This window comes from Falco rusticolus, chromosome 3 (assembly GCF_015220075.1).
Source record: "Falco rusticolus isolate bFalRus1 chromosome 3, bFalRus1.pri, whole genome shotgun sequence".
Taxonomy (NCBI): Eukaryota; Metazoa; Chordata; class Aves; order Falconiformes; family Falconidae; genus Falco; species Falco rusticolus.
The window spans coordinates 29,415,339-29,431,475 of record NC_051189.1 but is presented as its reverse complement, the minus strand read 5'-3'; the positions used below and the strand labels follow the sequence as shown (position 1 = coordinate 29,431,475).

Here is a 16,137-nt window from a genome sequence, read left to right as displayed (position 1 = left end):
ATAGAAGAGCTAAAAAGTGGAAAGTTTCAAGTTTGGCGGAATACTTTGCTTCTAATAGTGGTACTGTCTCTCTGCCCATCTTCCACAGCAGGGTGACGGGAGGGGGGCAGCTGCTGGGGGTGCGGTTCCCTCTCCACCTTTTCCAGGGAGGAAGTCCAGGCATCAAATTTAGAGCAAACACCAGCTTTTAGATGGTTACCTTTCAGCAAGGTGAATCTTACTCCAAATGGCTTTTCCACAGCCACCCTGTGCAGAAAACTCAACTCTGTCTCTTCTGAAGCAGCTGGAGCTTCACTTGTGAAACATCCCTTCCAGCAGTGTACAGTTAAATGCCAGCACCAGCTTGTGCACCTGTTGGTCACAGCCCTGGTTGTAGACATCTCCTGACCAGAGTAAACAGAAGTGGTTTCCTTAGTGCACCCATATCACATTCTCTGTATCAATTATACTCTCGCAGCTGCTTGCTTTGCCGGTAACTCATTTTCAGAAAAATTCACCAACTGGTGGCCATATTGACTAATGTTATCCAAAGGAGTCTTTCCTCCCAGTTAACGCTGAAGTTTAATGAAGCACAAAGGAAAGAAAACCAGGGTTTTTTCCCTGGAACCCTTGAAGCTTATACATGCTGATGATCAGCAAGATCTGTGGTGAACTGCTTTATGGCTTATGTGGTTAAAAAACGAAAAACTGAAAGTGTTTCCGCAGAAGTTGTTTATGAGAAGAAAGACTAAAGTCTCATCTGGTCCTTGTTCTTTGTTCCTTTTTCTGGAAATGAAGATGTCTTTAGAGGCATTTATGGGCTGGTATGAACTGGTAAACTCCCTTTCATTCAGTGGAGCCAGGGCTGTTGCAATTAGCTGAGGATTTCCGATGCTTAAGAAATTACCAATCATAACTGCAGGCAGGGTGTCCGAGGCAGTAAGCTTGTGCAATGTGCAGCTTGCCTGCAGCTGTGTCTGGCAGCTGCTGCCCTCCCCAGCCCTCTGCAGTCTTTAACCTTTTGATCAATTTTAACTAAATTTGATAGAGGCATAGAAATATTTAGAATATGAAGTTCTGATATGTTCTTTGCAAATGGGTGATTGAGGAGAGATGGGCAAGTGCATTGATGTCCCGGCTGAGGGAGAGGCAGGAAGGAACTCAGCTTTTATCCTTTCCCTCTGATGACAAATGCTGGTTAATCAGCACGCATGTAGCTTTGGTGTAAGCACTGGAGCCTCTTTCTTTTTAATCTGTTTGCAGTCTCTATGTGATCGGTAGCAAATATTGCTCCAGTAGTAGTGAGAATGTTGTCTGGGTTAATTCAGAGATCATGGGAAGGCACTAGGGGTGTTTTAGGGGGGAAGGGCTGAGGGGTTCCCATCTGTAAGCTGAGGAAACCCATAGGGTGTTGCATGAGCTGTGAAGCGGTGTGAGGACATTTGGAAGCTGTAGAAGAGACAGCACTCAAGCAAACTGAACCAGCTGTGTTGCTAATTACAGTATAGAAACCTCAAACTCAACTTGTTTTCAGGTTGCATTTACAATTCTCAAATTTTACTTTTATTAGCTTGTGTGCAAAAAAGGGCATCTCTGGAGATGGCTGACACCATTTGCCTCAGCATTTTCGTGTTTGTTGGGTTAATACTCTACTGGAATTTGAAACACAGTTCCTCTTGTCCCCATGTCACGTGAGATTTACAAAAGAATCTGCCTTTCCAGGTGAGGTGAAAGACTAGTTAAGCAGCTACTAAAAAAAAAATAATCACCATAAAATTACCCAGAATTTATTTTGATGCAATATTTTGCCTTTAGTTGGCTAAACAAGTTGGACAGACGGCCTGTGGGACTCAATCCAGCTCTGGATGTTGGTTGCCAGTTTCTGTGAAGGTGGTATTTGTGTTCCTCTCCCACCATTTCAAGCCTGCGGCTGCTGCCATACTGGCCTTGCTCAAGACTAATAACTTGTCTACAGTATATTTGAGCAAGAAGTAGGCAGCATGTACCCAGTGATTTCAGAGCTTTAGTCAGTGCTGTCTTTTTGCTCCTAATCCAGCTGTGTTCCTGCATCGCTTGGCTGAGGGGCATTTCCCAGCCGAGGCCACAGGCACTCTGCCCTTCTCCCACCCTGGGGAGCACCCTGCCAAAGCTACCTCATGCTCCAGTGCTAGAAACATGGGACTTTTATCCTTAAAGGGAGCTTGAGGGAACTGAATAATGACAATAATAGAGAATGCTCTTTAGAAGGTGGTTGTATGGCAGTGTCGGCTTTCTAAGCATAATATTTTAAGCCTCCTAACTTGCAGCCCATTGGAGTTAGAGATGCAGTCAATTTTGACGGATAAATTTCACTGCTTTCTTCTGAAAAACTTTAGATATGATAATTGTTGGGTTGAGTCTCTTAATTAAAACAGCTGGAGCCATTTTTTTTTCCTGTTGAGAAGTTGATAGGGGCTGCTACTTGAAACTACAGTCTAGTTCATTTTCAGAGTCTCATCTTGTCTAGCACAGGAGAAATCAAATAGTCAACAGGTCCTTTGTTCACATCCCAGGTTTCTTTCAGCAACATTTACCCACAAGCTTGCTCTCCTTGTCCAGAAATGTGTTTTCTACCTTTCCCTGGCTGTGTCTGGGTCTTGCTTGCCTCATCGCTAGTCAGCTCTTGGTGCCCTGCCAAGCCCAGAGGTGCACACATGTCCACCAGCTACTGCCCAGTCTGTGTGTTTACAGGGTGCATCTTCTGAAGAAGCCCAGTGGCAGTGCTGTGAATTGGCCGAATCACAAACTTACCCTCTTTCTCTAGAACAGCTTGAACCACAGCAGTGTAAGGCATCGCCAGTTATTGCTATCTGAACTCCTGCCTGTGTTGAAGTAGTCAGCGTAGACTTTAGGGAAGGCTGCACTCCAAAGACCACTATAATGATGGATTGTGGTACTGAGTAAATGTTTCCCTGCATTTGCTGTTGTCTTGTTCACTGAGCTCATGTGCAGTCATGTCTGCATTCCACATTAGACCAGGAAGTCTCCTGCTCGGACTGTGCCTCCAAGTGCTTCTGGGAACCCTTGTTCTTCCATGTGAAAAAATATTTGCTATGGGGAGCTGCCAGAGCCAGTGAATACCAGGAGTCAAGTAGATGAACAGGGCACGCTTTCCTCTTCTGCACTCAGGGCAGGATGCCTGTTGCCGTTGCTGTTGGAGCAGCCTGATGAAGGAAGGATGACTGTTGACAAAGGCTAATCCCAGCCATCACACCTTTTACATGGCTTTCCTACATTCCTAGAAGATGACCTATATGCACATGAGAAAGAGAGAAATGTATGGTGATAGGTGCCATGCATAGTTCCCCCTCTTCTCTTTGCCACTGTTACGGGGTATGGAGTTTCATGGGTCAACTTTCCTATAGGTGTAGACATGGATCTGGCACAACCAAATTTCTGTTTCACAGGACAAAGGCACAGAAAACTACAGAAATGTTTTTAAAGCAATGCACATAAGAATTTTAAGGTACTACCTGAAGTACATTTTATGTAACTCATAAGGAGTTGATTAGACAGTTTTTTCCCTTAAAACTTATTTAAAAATGAAATTTTAACTCTCATCTGAATTATACCTGTGACTAATGTGACTGGAAAACCATAAGACAGATTTTTATGCAGTTCACTGTAGTCTTTGTATGAAGTTACATTTCTCAAGTCCAAATTCACTGCCTAATATATGAGGACTAAAGATACGTTTTATTAAAAAAATGATCACTGGAGCCATTCCTTTTCTGCTAGTTTAATTGAAGTCATATAACTGAAATTTTAACCTACTTGCCAAAAAATTTGTTAAACATTTTTCTGAATTTCCTCTAGCTGTGGTGGTGTAGTTGTTTGCTGTGCAGGACATATGTTGTGAAACACAGTTAAATGACTGCTTTTGCTGTAGGGTTGGGGCTTTTTTAATTAAACATGGCTGATATTAACTTCTTATTCTTACATTCTTTCCACTTCCCCAAAGTTGCATATTTTATTCTGACCTTCACCTTTTGCAAATCTATTAAATCTACTTGGTATGAAATATCTGCATATGCTGTTACACTACAACTGCATTTATTGCTTCAGTTCAACATTTGGTTGAATGCATATTTGGCAAATAATTAAATCTTCAATTTCCACACTAGCTTGCCATAGCAGAGGGGTGACTGCAGACATACAAAGTTGTTAATCTGGCAGTAAATTTAGGCATACGGCCCTCCATAACAATGTTGCTCTGTGTCCTGTGGACTGCTGCTTCTCTGCAAGCTTTAATTTACCCAGGAAATTCAAGATAAAATATGTGCTTTGTCTATCTGTAAAAATCTTAAAAACCTGGTAACAGAGGCTATGGTGTTTTCTTTTTAAAATCTGTAATGTGGCTGACATGGTGAAATGCTGAAATCCATCCCAGATGAAGTCAGGGCCATCTTGTCTATACTGTCGGGGTTTTTAAGGTGTATCTTTTCAATATGGAGACACAAGTATGGCTAGTGTATTTTCTGACTCATCAGCTCTGAGGACAGTCAGATTTGGGATTTCTCTGATACAAAGAGTGGGGCAGCAGAGGCAGAAGGCAGAGCCACCACCCAGTAAGATCAAACCATGGTTGATGCTTATAATGCCAAAGAGTTGGAGAGCGGGGCCCTGCGGGGCCTTTTCTGCTCCAAAATTTGATGAGATCTCTAAATACGTTTAAGGAAGGAGGTGTTTCTAAAGAGGGATAAGGTGCATTTTAAGGGTGGACAATGTCCTTTTCCTTTTGTGGGACTTTGGACAACATGGCAACAGGATTATAGCAGGGCAGGGGGTGGAGGAGTCCTCTGCTGACTTGGTACTTTGCTGTTTTAGACACATAAGTAGCAGGTTTTCTTTTTTTATTTTGTAGACATGACTTGTATTGACTTCATGACACTGCAGTAACTGGTTCTTTGTTTAAAACCCCATGCGCAGAAGAGCACATTTGTCAGTTTTTCTCATCTGAGCGTGTCCCTGATCTATGCTGCCAGGTGGCAATGATGTGTCCCCCAGAGAAACCCTTACTCTGGCAGCGTTGCCACCTGGCTGGATTGCAGCCCATTCCACCAGGCTCTGGGCTTGGCTTCCCTCTTCTCCTCCCATCTCCCCAGCCAAAAGGCTTAATCCACATTATTTTTAGTTACTAGACTTGCAAATCATTCACAGCTTTTGTTACTTTGCTTTGCAAATCATTCCCCTTCGGTCTTGTATACCCAGCTTCTTCCTGGACATTTCCTCATGGATATTCCATTGCCTAAATCTACCTAAAACCTCTCATGTTTCCCACCTCTGCTCTTCTGTAAATCTTCCCTTCCTATTCTGTCATAATCTCGTCAGCCTCCCTAAAAAACAGGAAAAAAAGTTTGCTTGGATGCATCTCAGTGTGTCGCTGCACTGCCATTGACGCCAGTGGCCCGCCGCTGGAGCTCTGCAAGCCCCAATCCTTCCCAAGCCCAGCTCAGGCCTTGCTGTCTCCCTGTGTCCTCTTTGCAAGGACCTGTCCACAAAGCTGCTCATGCTCTGTGGCTGTGGCGGTGTCGTCTCCCCTTACCACCCAAAACTTGGCTCTGGGCATGCTGCCAGCCTCAGGTGAGGTCAAGCTGCAGTGCCCAGCATGGCTCCTGCCTGCACTTTCATTTCCTGCTCTCCAGCCCCTGACCTGCCCATTTTCTGTCTTTTTTCCTGTGATGCCACATCTCTACTCCAGGAGACCTCATTTCTCTACTCCAGACCTTCATGACTCGCTTCATCCTTAGTGCTGCAAACAACCCCTATCAACAGAGAAAAAATCAAGGTGATGGCGTTGCATTAGACTATTTTAAGAAGAAAGCAAAGACAGTTTCTCAAGCAAAAAGCTGTTTCCCATGTCTAATTTGAACTTCACTACAGAATTAGAAATATACTGTAGTCAGGGTTTAATTAATATTAAAAGGTTTTTTTGAGGTGTGCTTTGCCTTACTTCTTGAAGCTTACAGCTTTAATAGCCTTAGATTTTCTCTGTTAAATCATTATTTTTCACTCAAATAAAAAAACTTCTCTTCTTAAGTAAGTGACTAACTAGACAGACACTTTTCTGCACAAGTAGTGAAATTAGTTGTCTGAATAGAGGATTGTATTTCTAATAGCATGAAAAGCTAAAATCCTGCTGGTTTAGAATGGAGGCTTCTTCTTGGTCTTCAGAGGAAAAGGTCTGGACATCTTTGATTAATTGCATTACTACTGTCATTCTATAAATTGCATTTTATTGCTATATGTGTATTCTTTGAAATTAGCCAGAGAAACGGGGTGCTAGGGGTGTCTAGAACAGTGCTTGCCCATGCCACAGAGTACATAAATTAGGTAATAGTTGCTTGAAATGAAAGCAAATTGTACTACTGTGTTTGATGATAAATTCTTTTCTTCTTCTGCAAAATGTGGAATACTAACTTTATTTTTATTTTATGCTGTGGCAGAGGTTTTAAAAATTCCAGGCATTTTATGAGAAATGCTTGCATGATAGAAATAGCTCATCTAATGTCACCCAGTAAATCCCCTATGTCTAATAAACTGCAAACCTGGAAAAGGTAGGGAGTGTATTAGAAATTTAATGATTTTCAGCATCATCATCATGTATCTTATCACTTTCTGTATAAATACCCTTTTGCAGAAATTTCAGGCCACAGGGTAATAATGCAGAAAAATGTCTAGCTTACGATGTTAAATGCAGCAGTGGAGAAGACTTGAGAATGATATATCTGTATATAACTCTCCAGTAGCTACTGAAGCAAATAAATCAGTGACTTAAGCAGTATTACAGAGTAAGTGATCATAGAATAGTTTGAGTTGGAAGGGACCATTAAAGGTCATCCAGTCCAACACCACCTGCAATGAACAAGGACAGCTTCAACTAGATCAGGTTGCTCAGAGCCCCATCCAGCCTGACTTTGAATGTTTCCAGGGATGGGACATCTACCACCCCTCTGGGCAACCTGTTCCAGTGTTTCACCACCCTCACTGTAAAAAAATTCTTTCTTATGCCCTTCTTTAATTTAAAACCATTACCCCTTGTCCTGTTGCAACAAGGCGTACTGAAAAGTTTGTCTCCTTCTTTCTTATAAGCCCCCTTTAAGAATTCGGTCGCCCTGAAGCCTTCTCCATTTTGAACAACCCCAACTGTCTCAGCCTTTTCTCATAGGAGAGGTGTTCCATCCCTCTGATCATTTTTGTGGCCCTCTTCTAGACGCTTCCCATCAGGTCCATGTCTTTCCTGTGCTGAGGACCCCAAAGCTGAAGGCAGTGCTCCAGGTGGGTTCTCATCAGAGCTGAGGGGCAGAATCGCCTCCCTCAACTGGTAGTGCAACTTATTCTGTGTTAATGCTTATTTCGAGGCTTTGCTGGGCCATCTGTGCAGGGTCTTGGGAAGGTGAAGCTGGCAAAGCTCTAAGAAACCTCATGATTTTCACAGTTTCAGAGTGCATGGTGGGGGTCTGCAGTAATTTTCCTTTTTATTGGGTACAGATTAGCTTTAGCCCCATCTTTGCACTGCTAAGGAGCTTTTCCTCTCTTCAGCTAATGCAACTTCTTATGAATGTTCTTAAAAATCAGGAGGGGTGGGAAATAAATGCAGCTTTCAGACTGAAGGAATAGAAATAGACTTTAGAAATTAAAACCAAGAAGATAGTATTTTACCACTGATTGCACTATAAATGCAAGTTAAAATACTTTATCTGTTAATCTACTTAGAGCCATTTGCGGTTTGTTTATATGCCTCATGTAAGCTGAACAGCTATGTGGTTTGCTTGTGGGTGATCCCACTGCCTTGGCTTGAAGGGGAGAGAATCCTTTTTCACAAAGATGGAATTTTTTTAAATTTTCAAGACCTGATCAGTCTTATAACAGCATGATGACTTCTCTTGAAGAAGTCTGATTAGCCATCTGCTAACTGTCTTCTTAGGAAATACTGTGTCTTTGTATTTAATCCTCTCCATCAGTAAGAATTTATGTTTATAAAGTGGGAAAATATTTACTGAAGGAAATTTAGTATTTACACAACTGATCTCTATTTTGATTAAAAAGGGTCACAATTCAAGTCCCCCTCCTGGCTTATGTGCTGTCTTGAGGGTAAAGCAGGTTTATTTTTTTTACATTACATGTGACAGATGAGCATAACTTGTCTGTGCTTGTAGCAAGCCATACATTTCACTTTCACTGTGTGGGAATGTCTCAAATCTATCAAGCATGAGCAAAACATGTAGGACATAAAATTCTTTTGTAGCATCCTATTAAGTGTCTTTTCACAAGGAGATCATCCACATGTGTAAAAAGTGTGTGGATCTAATACGCATCATGTCTAGAAAGTGTTGATTTTAGATTTTAAATTAATATAAAATGTGTATATATGAATATATATGTGCATGTGTGTGTGTAATACCATATTAGTTGCTGACAGTTATTTTTTACATACATTATGGAAGAAAAGCTTTTGATAAAATACTTCATTGTAGTTGAGGTTGAAGTCAAACTGGTTACTTAATACCACTTAGTTACAAATTTTTTCTTCTCAGGCATTTTGTATTTTGGCTAATCTAGGCTTGCTGCTGGCATCTGCAAGTGTGAGTGCTCTGTGACAATTTAAAAGAAACACAGAATAGCGTTAGTAAGAGCAGCATCTTAGTATGACTGAACTGTGTGGTACCCAAGGACAACAAAAAGACTAGTAGCTACTACAGCACAGAGGGAGTATAATACATCGAGTGTCCTGTGGTACTCACTACACACATTTCCTTAGTCAGAGATCAACCATATCAATGTTTTTGTTTCATTCTCTATCTTAGAAGTCTAGGCACCCTTTAGTATTTTTTATGCTTAGGATAAAGTATAACCATGTGGAGGCTGATCAATAAAACGTGCCTTTGTGGTGAACTATGGTTATGTTTCCCAGTTAAGAGTAAGGTAGTCAGGGAAAAAAAGCAACTTCGTTTTTCTAAAACATTGGAGATTTGTAAGCTAATCTGTAGCTGCAGCAGAATCTATGGTTGGTTTTGTTTTAGTTATGTGAGCTTAGAAAGAACAATTTATTTGAGTACCACCTATCACCTTTTTGGTGTTATCCTCCTGTAATAGAGCTGCTATTCTCTTTATTGAGATGCAGGGGTAGGATGGAAGCTGGGATTACAGTGGTTTTGAGCAGGTACTGAGCTCTGCAAGTTTCATTTGAGTTACGTCATCTCAGATCCCAGTGACCCAGGGAGGACATGGTAGTATTCCTGCACTGATGCATCAGTGAATGCCGTTATAACCTGCTGCACATTGCCAAAATGATCTGCATAAATGGTCTGGGTAAAATTCTTTTTTTCTTCTGATACCTTTTTTCCTAGACTATGTGATATGTCATTTATATAGGTAGAAAGGAAAGAGACACTATTTTATTTGTGAAAGTTTTCCTTCATTGTAAAATTTTCTACCTACTCCTCTACACAGTACAGCCATCACAGAACATGGTTTTCTGGTCTGAGTGCTATTTTATCATGCCTTTTCAATATGTATTTGGGCTGTGATCTACAAGACTTCTGATTTTGTGAAGCTGATACCTTGCTTAGGAACTGGTAGTTTGTAAGAAGCGAGCCAAAATAGTAAACTTAATGAAAAAAAAATACCGTAACTTAAGTATAGTACTTCATATATTTTAATAACAGTGTGTATTGAGAATATTCTTAGCAATTTTACTTGTGAATATTGGATTAGTCTGATATTCTTTGATCAGAATAGCTGTGTTTCTAATAACAGGTAGATAAATACTTATCACTTTCAGATTAAGGTAATGAGGAAATTAAATTTTCCTCTGTAGACTTTGTTTTGTATTTAAAATAACTGCCTCCATAGCTTATATATATATTTTTTTATTATTATTTTTTTTAGCTTGTCCCTTGAATTTCAGTAGAACACATAAGTATTTCTGTCAGCAGTGAGAGAAATCTGTGAGACTGGAAGAACCGATACAGCACCTCTGGGACTGGAAAGAGCAAAGCTTAGCAGGGTTTTTTATTTCCCAAGCTTTAATGGGCAGATGCAATGATGGGCTGGGAAGGGGCCACAAGAATCTCAAACTTCTTCTCCGCCAGTGAGCTGAGACCGACTCAAGCTCCTGCAGAGCAGGAGAGATCAGCTGGGGTTACAGCCTGTCTGAGCCGAACCCGATGTCCCTGATCGCTGACCTGAGTCCCCCTTAAGGAAGTAGTGGCAGACTAAATCACCTTGATTTTTGCCTGGGAGGAGGGAGGAGATGCTGCTCCCCTGTCTCAAGCATCTCCTACCAAAGCTGCTTTCGCAGCCTTGGTGTGGTGGGCTGGAGACTGGGCTTCAGTACTTTGTAGTTGGTGGTATGACAAACGCCTCTATTTATGCTTAAACCGCAGTGCCATTGGAGCATTCTACAGGACCAGCTGCTCTGTGCTTTACACCCAGCACCTTTTCTTCTTTAGATCCACCTCTTCTAACCAAAGCACTGGTTATTTTGGGTCTAAAATCTTCCTAACATTAACCCAAGCGCTATTTTATTACCTTAATTTTACCTCGTTGGCCAGCTGGCTAATTTGAAAAGCAAAGGAGGCTAATCCTGTACTGTCATGATTTAGGAGAAGAGCAGGGCATCTACTGGGATGTGTGTGGGACGGTTGTTTTTAAAGTGATGAGGTTTGACAACCTTTCTGGTTACAGCCAGCAAATCAACATTTAGAAAATACGCCTTTAAACCACTGGTTTGCACTTCCTTCATTATGAAATACTGGGAATTCCAAGGTGTTTTCTTCAGTTTTTGAGTACTCCTTGTATATGCTGCCTTCAGTTATGAGGATTGCTAGTGTATAGTTTCAGGAAAGAAATCTTTCAGTTGATTTACATTGTGTGGAGAGAAAACAAAAATGAAGGTCAAGTCTATTTGTAAACTTCATCCATTTCAGCTAGGAAATTAAATAAGTTTGGACAGTGATACTGATATTATTTCTCCTCAGCACAGAATAGTGTGTGGTAATTTATGCTTTATCACTTGTGATAGTCTCCTCACTGGTTTTTCTTTTAGTTTTTTTTAATAGTTTTGGGGGCTTTATTTGTGCTTGAATATAATTAGCATTACACTGCACAGAGAACACTTTTTGTTCTTGATCTGTTTGCTCTTCCATGCTGTCAGGTTTGATGTCTCAAATGTATTTGTTTATGAATAGAATCAATCAAATAAATAAAGGGCAACAACTTCTATCTGTTCAGTTCTGCTGTGGCAGAAACAGTTTCGAAATGTATCTAAGAACTTATCTTTCTTACTCAGCTACCGTAGCAAAATAGAAAACGGCCTTGCGTTTGCCGTATTTTAAAAGTCATGCTTTCAGCAGTTGATTGTATTTCAGATTCCTAAGTACAGATTGTTGCTTTTCATTTCTCTGATAAAAAGCAAAATAATATTGCAGGGCCCCTCGGTTCTTGAAATGGGTAAACATTTCTCAGAAAAATCCAGCAGCTCATTTTCAATTAATTGTAATAAATTAACCATGACAAAACAATTCTAATTTTCATGAAAATTTGATTTGGATCTGCTGAAGGTGGATGCGCATTACTTACTGCAGACCACCAGAATGTCAGTTAGCATATGTCTCAGAAATCTATCAAGGTAGCTATTTTATGTTGTGTGGTTTTCAGACACCTACAGTATGTCCCTGAAATGTGCTTCTACTGTGCCCCTGCAACTGGTAGCAGTACCACAACAGCCCACTCCTTCCTCACATGGTCTCTCTCCCTGAAATGGCTTGCGTTTGGTGAAGGTAGAGATGAATGAAGGGAAACCCAGGCTTTTCACCTACTTGAGGGCAGAGACCAAAGCAAAAAATGCTCAAATATATGGGTATTTAATACTAAAAACAGTATTTAAAATTATGTTTTAGGACTTCGGCCAAAAAGGACTCTGCGCTTGGTGCTATGGACAGCAGAAGAGCAAGGAGGAATAGGTGCTGAGCAATACTATCAGTTGCACAAGGTAAATGATGTCTTCAGATTATTTTCTTGGCAGCACTTTTCTCCCTTGTCTCGAGACTTGCATATGATTTTTGTCAAAATGTTCAGCTTAATAACTAACTGAAAATAGTGATTCCAATTCTGCCTGAAAGTGTATTTTCTGCTTTTAATCATAAATGTAAACTTAATTTTACGTTTAACAGAAAGTGATGCGACCACAAGTATACATGTTCTGCTTGACCTAAGATATTCTGTCACAAAACTGTTCTGAAACAGGTATTTCATGATGATACCTGCCATAGCTTTCAAACATAGCTAACTTTCTGAGAATGAATGATGAATGGTCCACATATGTTTGCAATATAAATAAATTTTGTTTGCCTTACATATTTCTGCTTAGTTGTTTTTTCCCATAATATTTTACAATGTAAAATATAAAATAATACGGAGAAAAATCTTTGCTATCTTACCTTAGTAGTGTGTAATCTAAAATGCTCTTTGCCAATCATCGATGTTATGGGTTCTGGAACATTTTAAATGGTTGATTTCTGATGATCCAAGGAACACACAAACTCTGACTGGTTATCAAGTTAAAAATATTGTGTATTGTCACATCCATCTCTCCTGCTGACTGCCTTTTCAAAGTACATCATGACATCAAGGGTAGTTGCATAAAACTATTTTATGGAATATGTGTGTGGAGTTTTTTCCCAAAAAAATTATGCTGTATCTGTATAACTAAGTTAAAGTAGCTATCTTTTGTTCTTTTCCCTGATTTAGTAGTGTTACTCTCAGCAATGGTTAATATATCCAAGGCAGAGACAAGATGAATGCAAATGTGTTTAGGAAGTGACTTGCTGTACAGTAGTATGAAAGCAGACTTGCAAGCAATTCCTAAGAGTATGTTTTTAATGGTAAGCAACCTATCAGAACAAATAAATGGAAATTTCATTTTTAATTAAATTCATTGTGCTGAAAAAACTAAATCAATTTGCATCTGTAATAGAATTGTGAGAGATAGCCTTACAGTGGTTATGGTTTTCTGTCTAAATGATGAACAGTCATTTCCCACCAACTTCCCACTTACTAAGCAGTGTATTTAACTACCCATATATACTGTAGTCCCTCCTTAATTTCTCCAAAGTATAGAGATAGCTCAGCTCTCTCATGTGGAAGAGGTACCTAAGGGATTGCCTTCTCAGCTTCAGGGAGGTGACATGTTGCAGTTTAGTATATAATGAGTCGTCTGGATTTACCACTGGCACTCTGCTGTTCAGCAGGATTAAACTAGAATGAAATGCTCTGGATTATATAGCACAGGAACGAGATGCTTCTCATGTACAGTTCATTTTGGAGGAGCTGGAGGGGTGCTCTGTGCCTAATGCACACCACTCATGAGAAATGTATCATCTTCTCCGTAGATTTCCATGTTGGGTAATAAGGTCCGTTCTATGGTAGTGTTGTCAGCAACACATGAAATTGTCTCATGCACATCTCATCTTTTGCCAAAGTGTCTGCATTTAACTGTTGTCTCTAGGATTTATATTCTGAAGTAATATAAAAAAGCAGGCTTAAGGATCAAATAGGGAAATATAAAGCAGGCTGGGTGTTGTTTGAAAGATATTTGGTTACTTTGCTTTTAAAAAAATTGACACAAAGGTGCCTCTCAATTGTTGCTCTACTGGTGTGATTCCATCTGGATGGTGTGCTCCACAAAGAAAGCCCAGTCTAACTTAACAGTTTGCAATTTACATGGAGAATTTAAGCAGAAATGACATCCGTCTGTTGTTTGTTGTTCTTCTTTCCCTCCTGCCATGTGATCTGGCATAATTATAAATTGATACAACTATAGGACACCTCATTACTCATAATAACAAAATAAAGCAGATTAATACTGTACATTATATTTAGCATGAAAAATAGCTTAACCTTTTAATGATTTACTTGTGCAAATTTCTGGCAATTAGGATAGTATGGCAGAAACATTGCTTGCTGATGGTAATGAGTACAAGTTAAATAAAAGTGGTATTTAAAGATGCCTTGTTAAATGAAAGATGGCTTGTATGACTCATCTACATACCTGGGCTTATGACTTTAGTTCACTACAAACAAGTAGAAATACAAATGCAGTAATTCGGCACAGGCAGACATGGATTTCCTTGACATTGTAAATTACCTCCTTATGTCAGCAGAAATGTGGCAAGGGAGAAGGAATGAAGACAATATAGTACTGGACAAGTACAAATACTTTTCCTTTTGTAGCTTATTTATTATTTCTTTCAATTTAATTTTAGGTCTTTCTTCCTCATCTGTCATTGCACGTTGCCACTGCTAGAAAGTGGATGAGTTACTGCAGAAATAACTGAGATAGCAGCAGCATAGTGGCTTTACTGTGGTGCCAATAATTAACTCACACCCCTGCGTAATAGCATTATTTATATCACATAAGTCTTTCTATAAAGCCCAGTATTACAGTTTCTGATTATTAAAACTAGCAATAGGGTATATTGGCTGTTCAGAGCTTTATGAGAATGTAAGAGCTGCCATATTGGGTTGACCAAAAGCTCAGTCTGGCACTATTGTCTCCCATTTCTGATAGCATCTAGTAAATAGATGCTTAGGGAAAGCATATTTGCACAGCTACAGTCACAATAAGGTCAGACACATAGATTACACAACCATGCTTTCATTTTATCTAGTATTTTTCTAGAGAGCATCTCATGGTCCTCACAATACGGTTTTTCTAAGACATTTCAAGAGTTGAAAGCCAAGTATCATCCAGCAATTTCAATGCCTCCATTTAGTGCAGGGGTACCTGCCACCCCAGTACATCACAGAGCACCTGCTCAGTTTTGACTATGGGGTAGAAGCCTCCCAGGCAAATCACCAACACCTTTGCTTCCAAAGAAGGTACCTTCTGAAGTGATTTTAACTGTTAGGCAATAATTAGATTTAATCCCAGACTGGAAAAAATCTTCATTTTCTTTTACAGTTAAGACTGTTTACTTTGATGAAGGGTAATGAAATTAAAGGATCTAACTATAAATCAGGCTCCAGATCTTGGGGTTCAACACTACGTCTGAAGTGTTTGCCAAGTGGTTAGTGTTGTGTGACCCAGTTGCTGAGTAGGGCTCTTAGGTACAGAAAATACAGTAAATAACTTCAAAAATATGAAACATTGCAACTGCTGTGTTCCTTTCCAAACTGAATGGAAGCAGCAGGAGGAGCATAGTTTAAGTAATTCTGGAGGACCTCATGCTGCAGCTATTCAGTACAGATTCTCCTACCTTTAACAATGGTACCTGAATGCCCCCCAAAAGGGTTTTGAAGTTTTTTTGTGTTTAGTCTTATGCTGTCTTCATGAGGGCAGAGAGAAGTATATGTAATGAAGTGTCTGGCCTCCTTTTTGTTGCTTTGGACTAGTTTCTGTGAGAGATCTGTGTACCATGAAGACAAGGTTACAGTTATTTACTCAGCTGAATTAAGGGACTATGAATGGCTGATGGTATTTATTTTGGAATAGAAGTATTGCGTACAGTCTCCTGGGAAAGCAAATACATTTTCTAATTAGAGGACTAAGAGATCCTAGGCCACATTCAAATTTACTTTAGTAATTCTGTTGTGATCATTGGAGACACTAATGTGTTACCAATTTAATTCAAACCACATTAGAGAAAGCATTCTTTTTAGTTCTGCATTTCCTATCTTAATGATGTTTACAGTACTTACCTAAATTTCTGGTGCAAATGCCACACATTGTTTTAACTTTTTAGTAAAGATTTAATTTTATGAAAAATATCAATCACCAGTGTTTGCTGTTGTTTCCTTTTTGTGTTTATTACAAAGAAGATTTGATACTTTGCCCAAACTGGGACTGCATGAAAACAGGACTTTCTGACATGCTGGTTATCTCATTGTTGCTAACTTAAGTACTTTTGTTGATGCTCACGTGAGGTTTCTACATGATTTTCTAATGAGTTACTTTCTCCAAGAAGCAAATATCTAAAAAATTTCTTGTCACTTTCAGGTGAAATGATTCTTCCCCAGAAAATACTGGCTCCTCAAAACCAGAGTTTTCAGAAAACTCATGTATTTCAGCATCCTGTTTATTTCCCCAAGGTACCAATTACTCTGGTGAAATATAAG

The 16,137-nt window shown here is 39.7% G+C and overlaps 1 protein-coding gene across 1 annotated transcript in view; it reads left to right on the top strand.

The window, feature by feature from the left end:
- CPQ (carboxypeptidase Q) overlaps window positions 1-16,137 on the top strand; it is a 163,726-nt gene that overhangs the window by 105,639 nt on the left and 41,950 nt on the right. Inside the window, 1 exon segment of the mRNA XM_037380938.1 lies at window positions 11,922-12,013. Coding sequence (XP_037236835.1) covers window positions 11,922-12,013 — 92 coding nt within the window.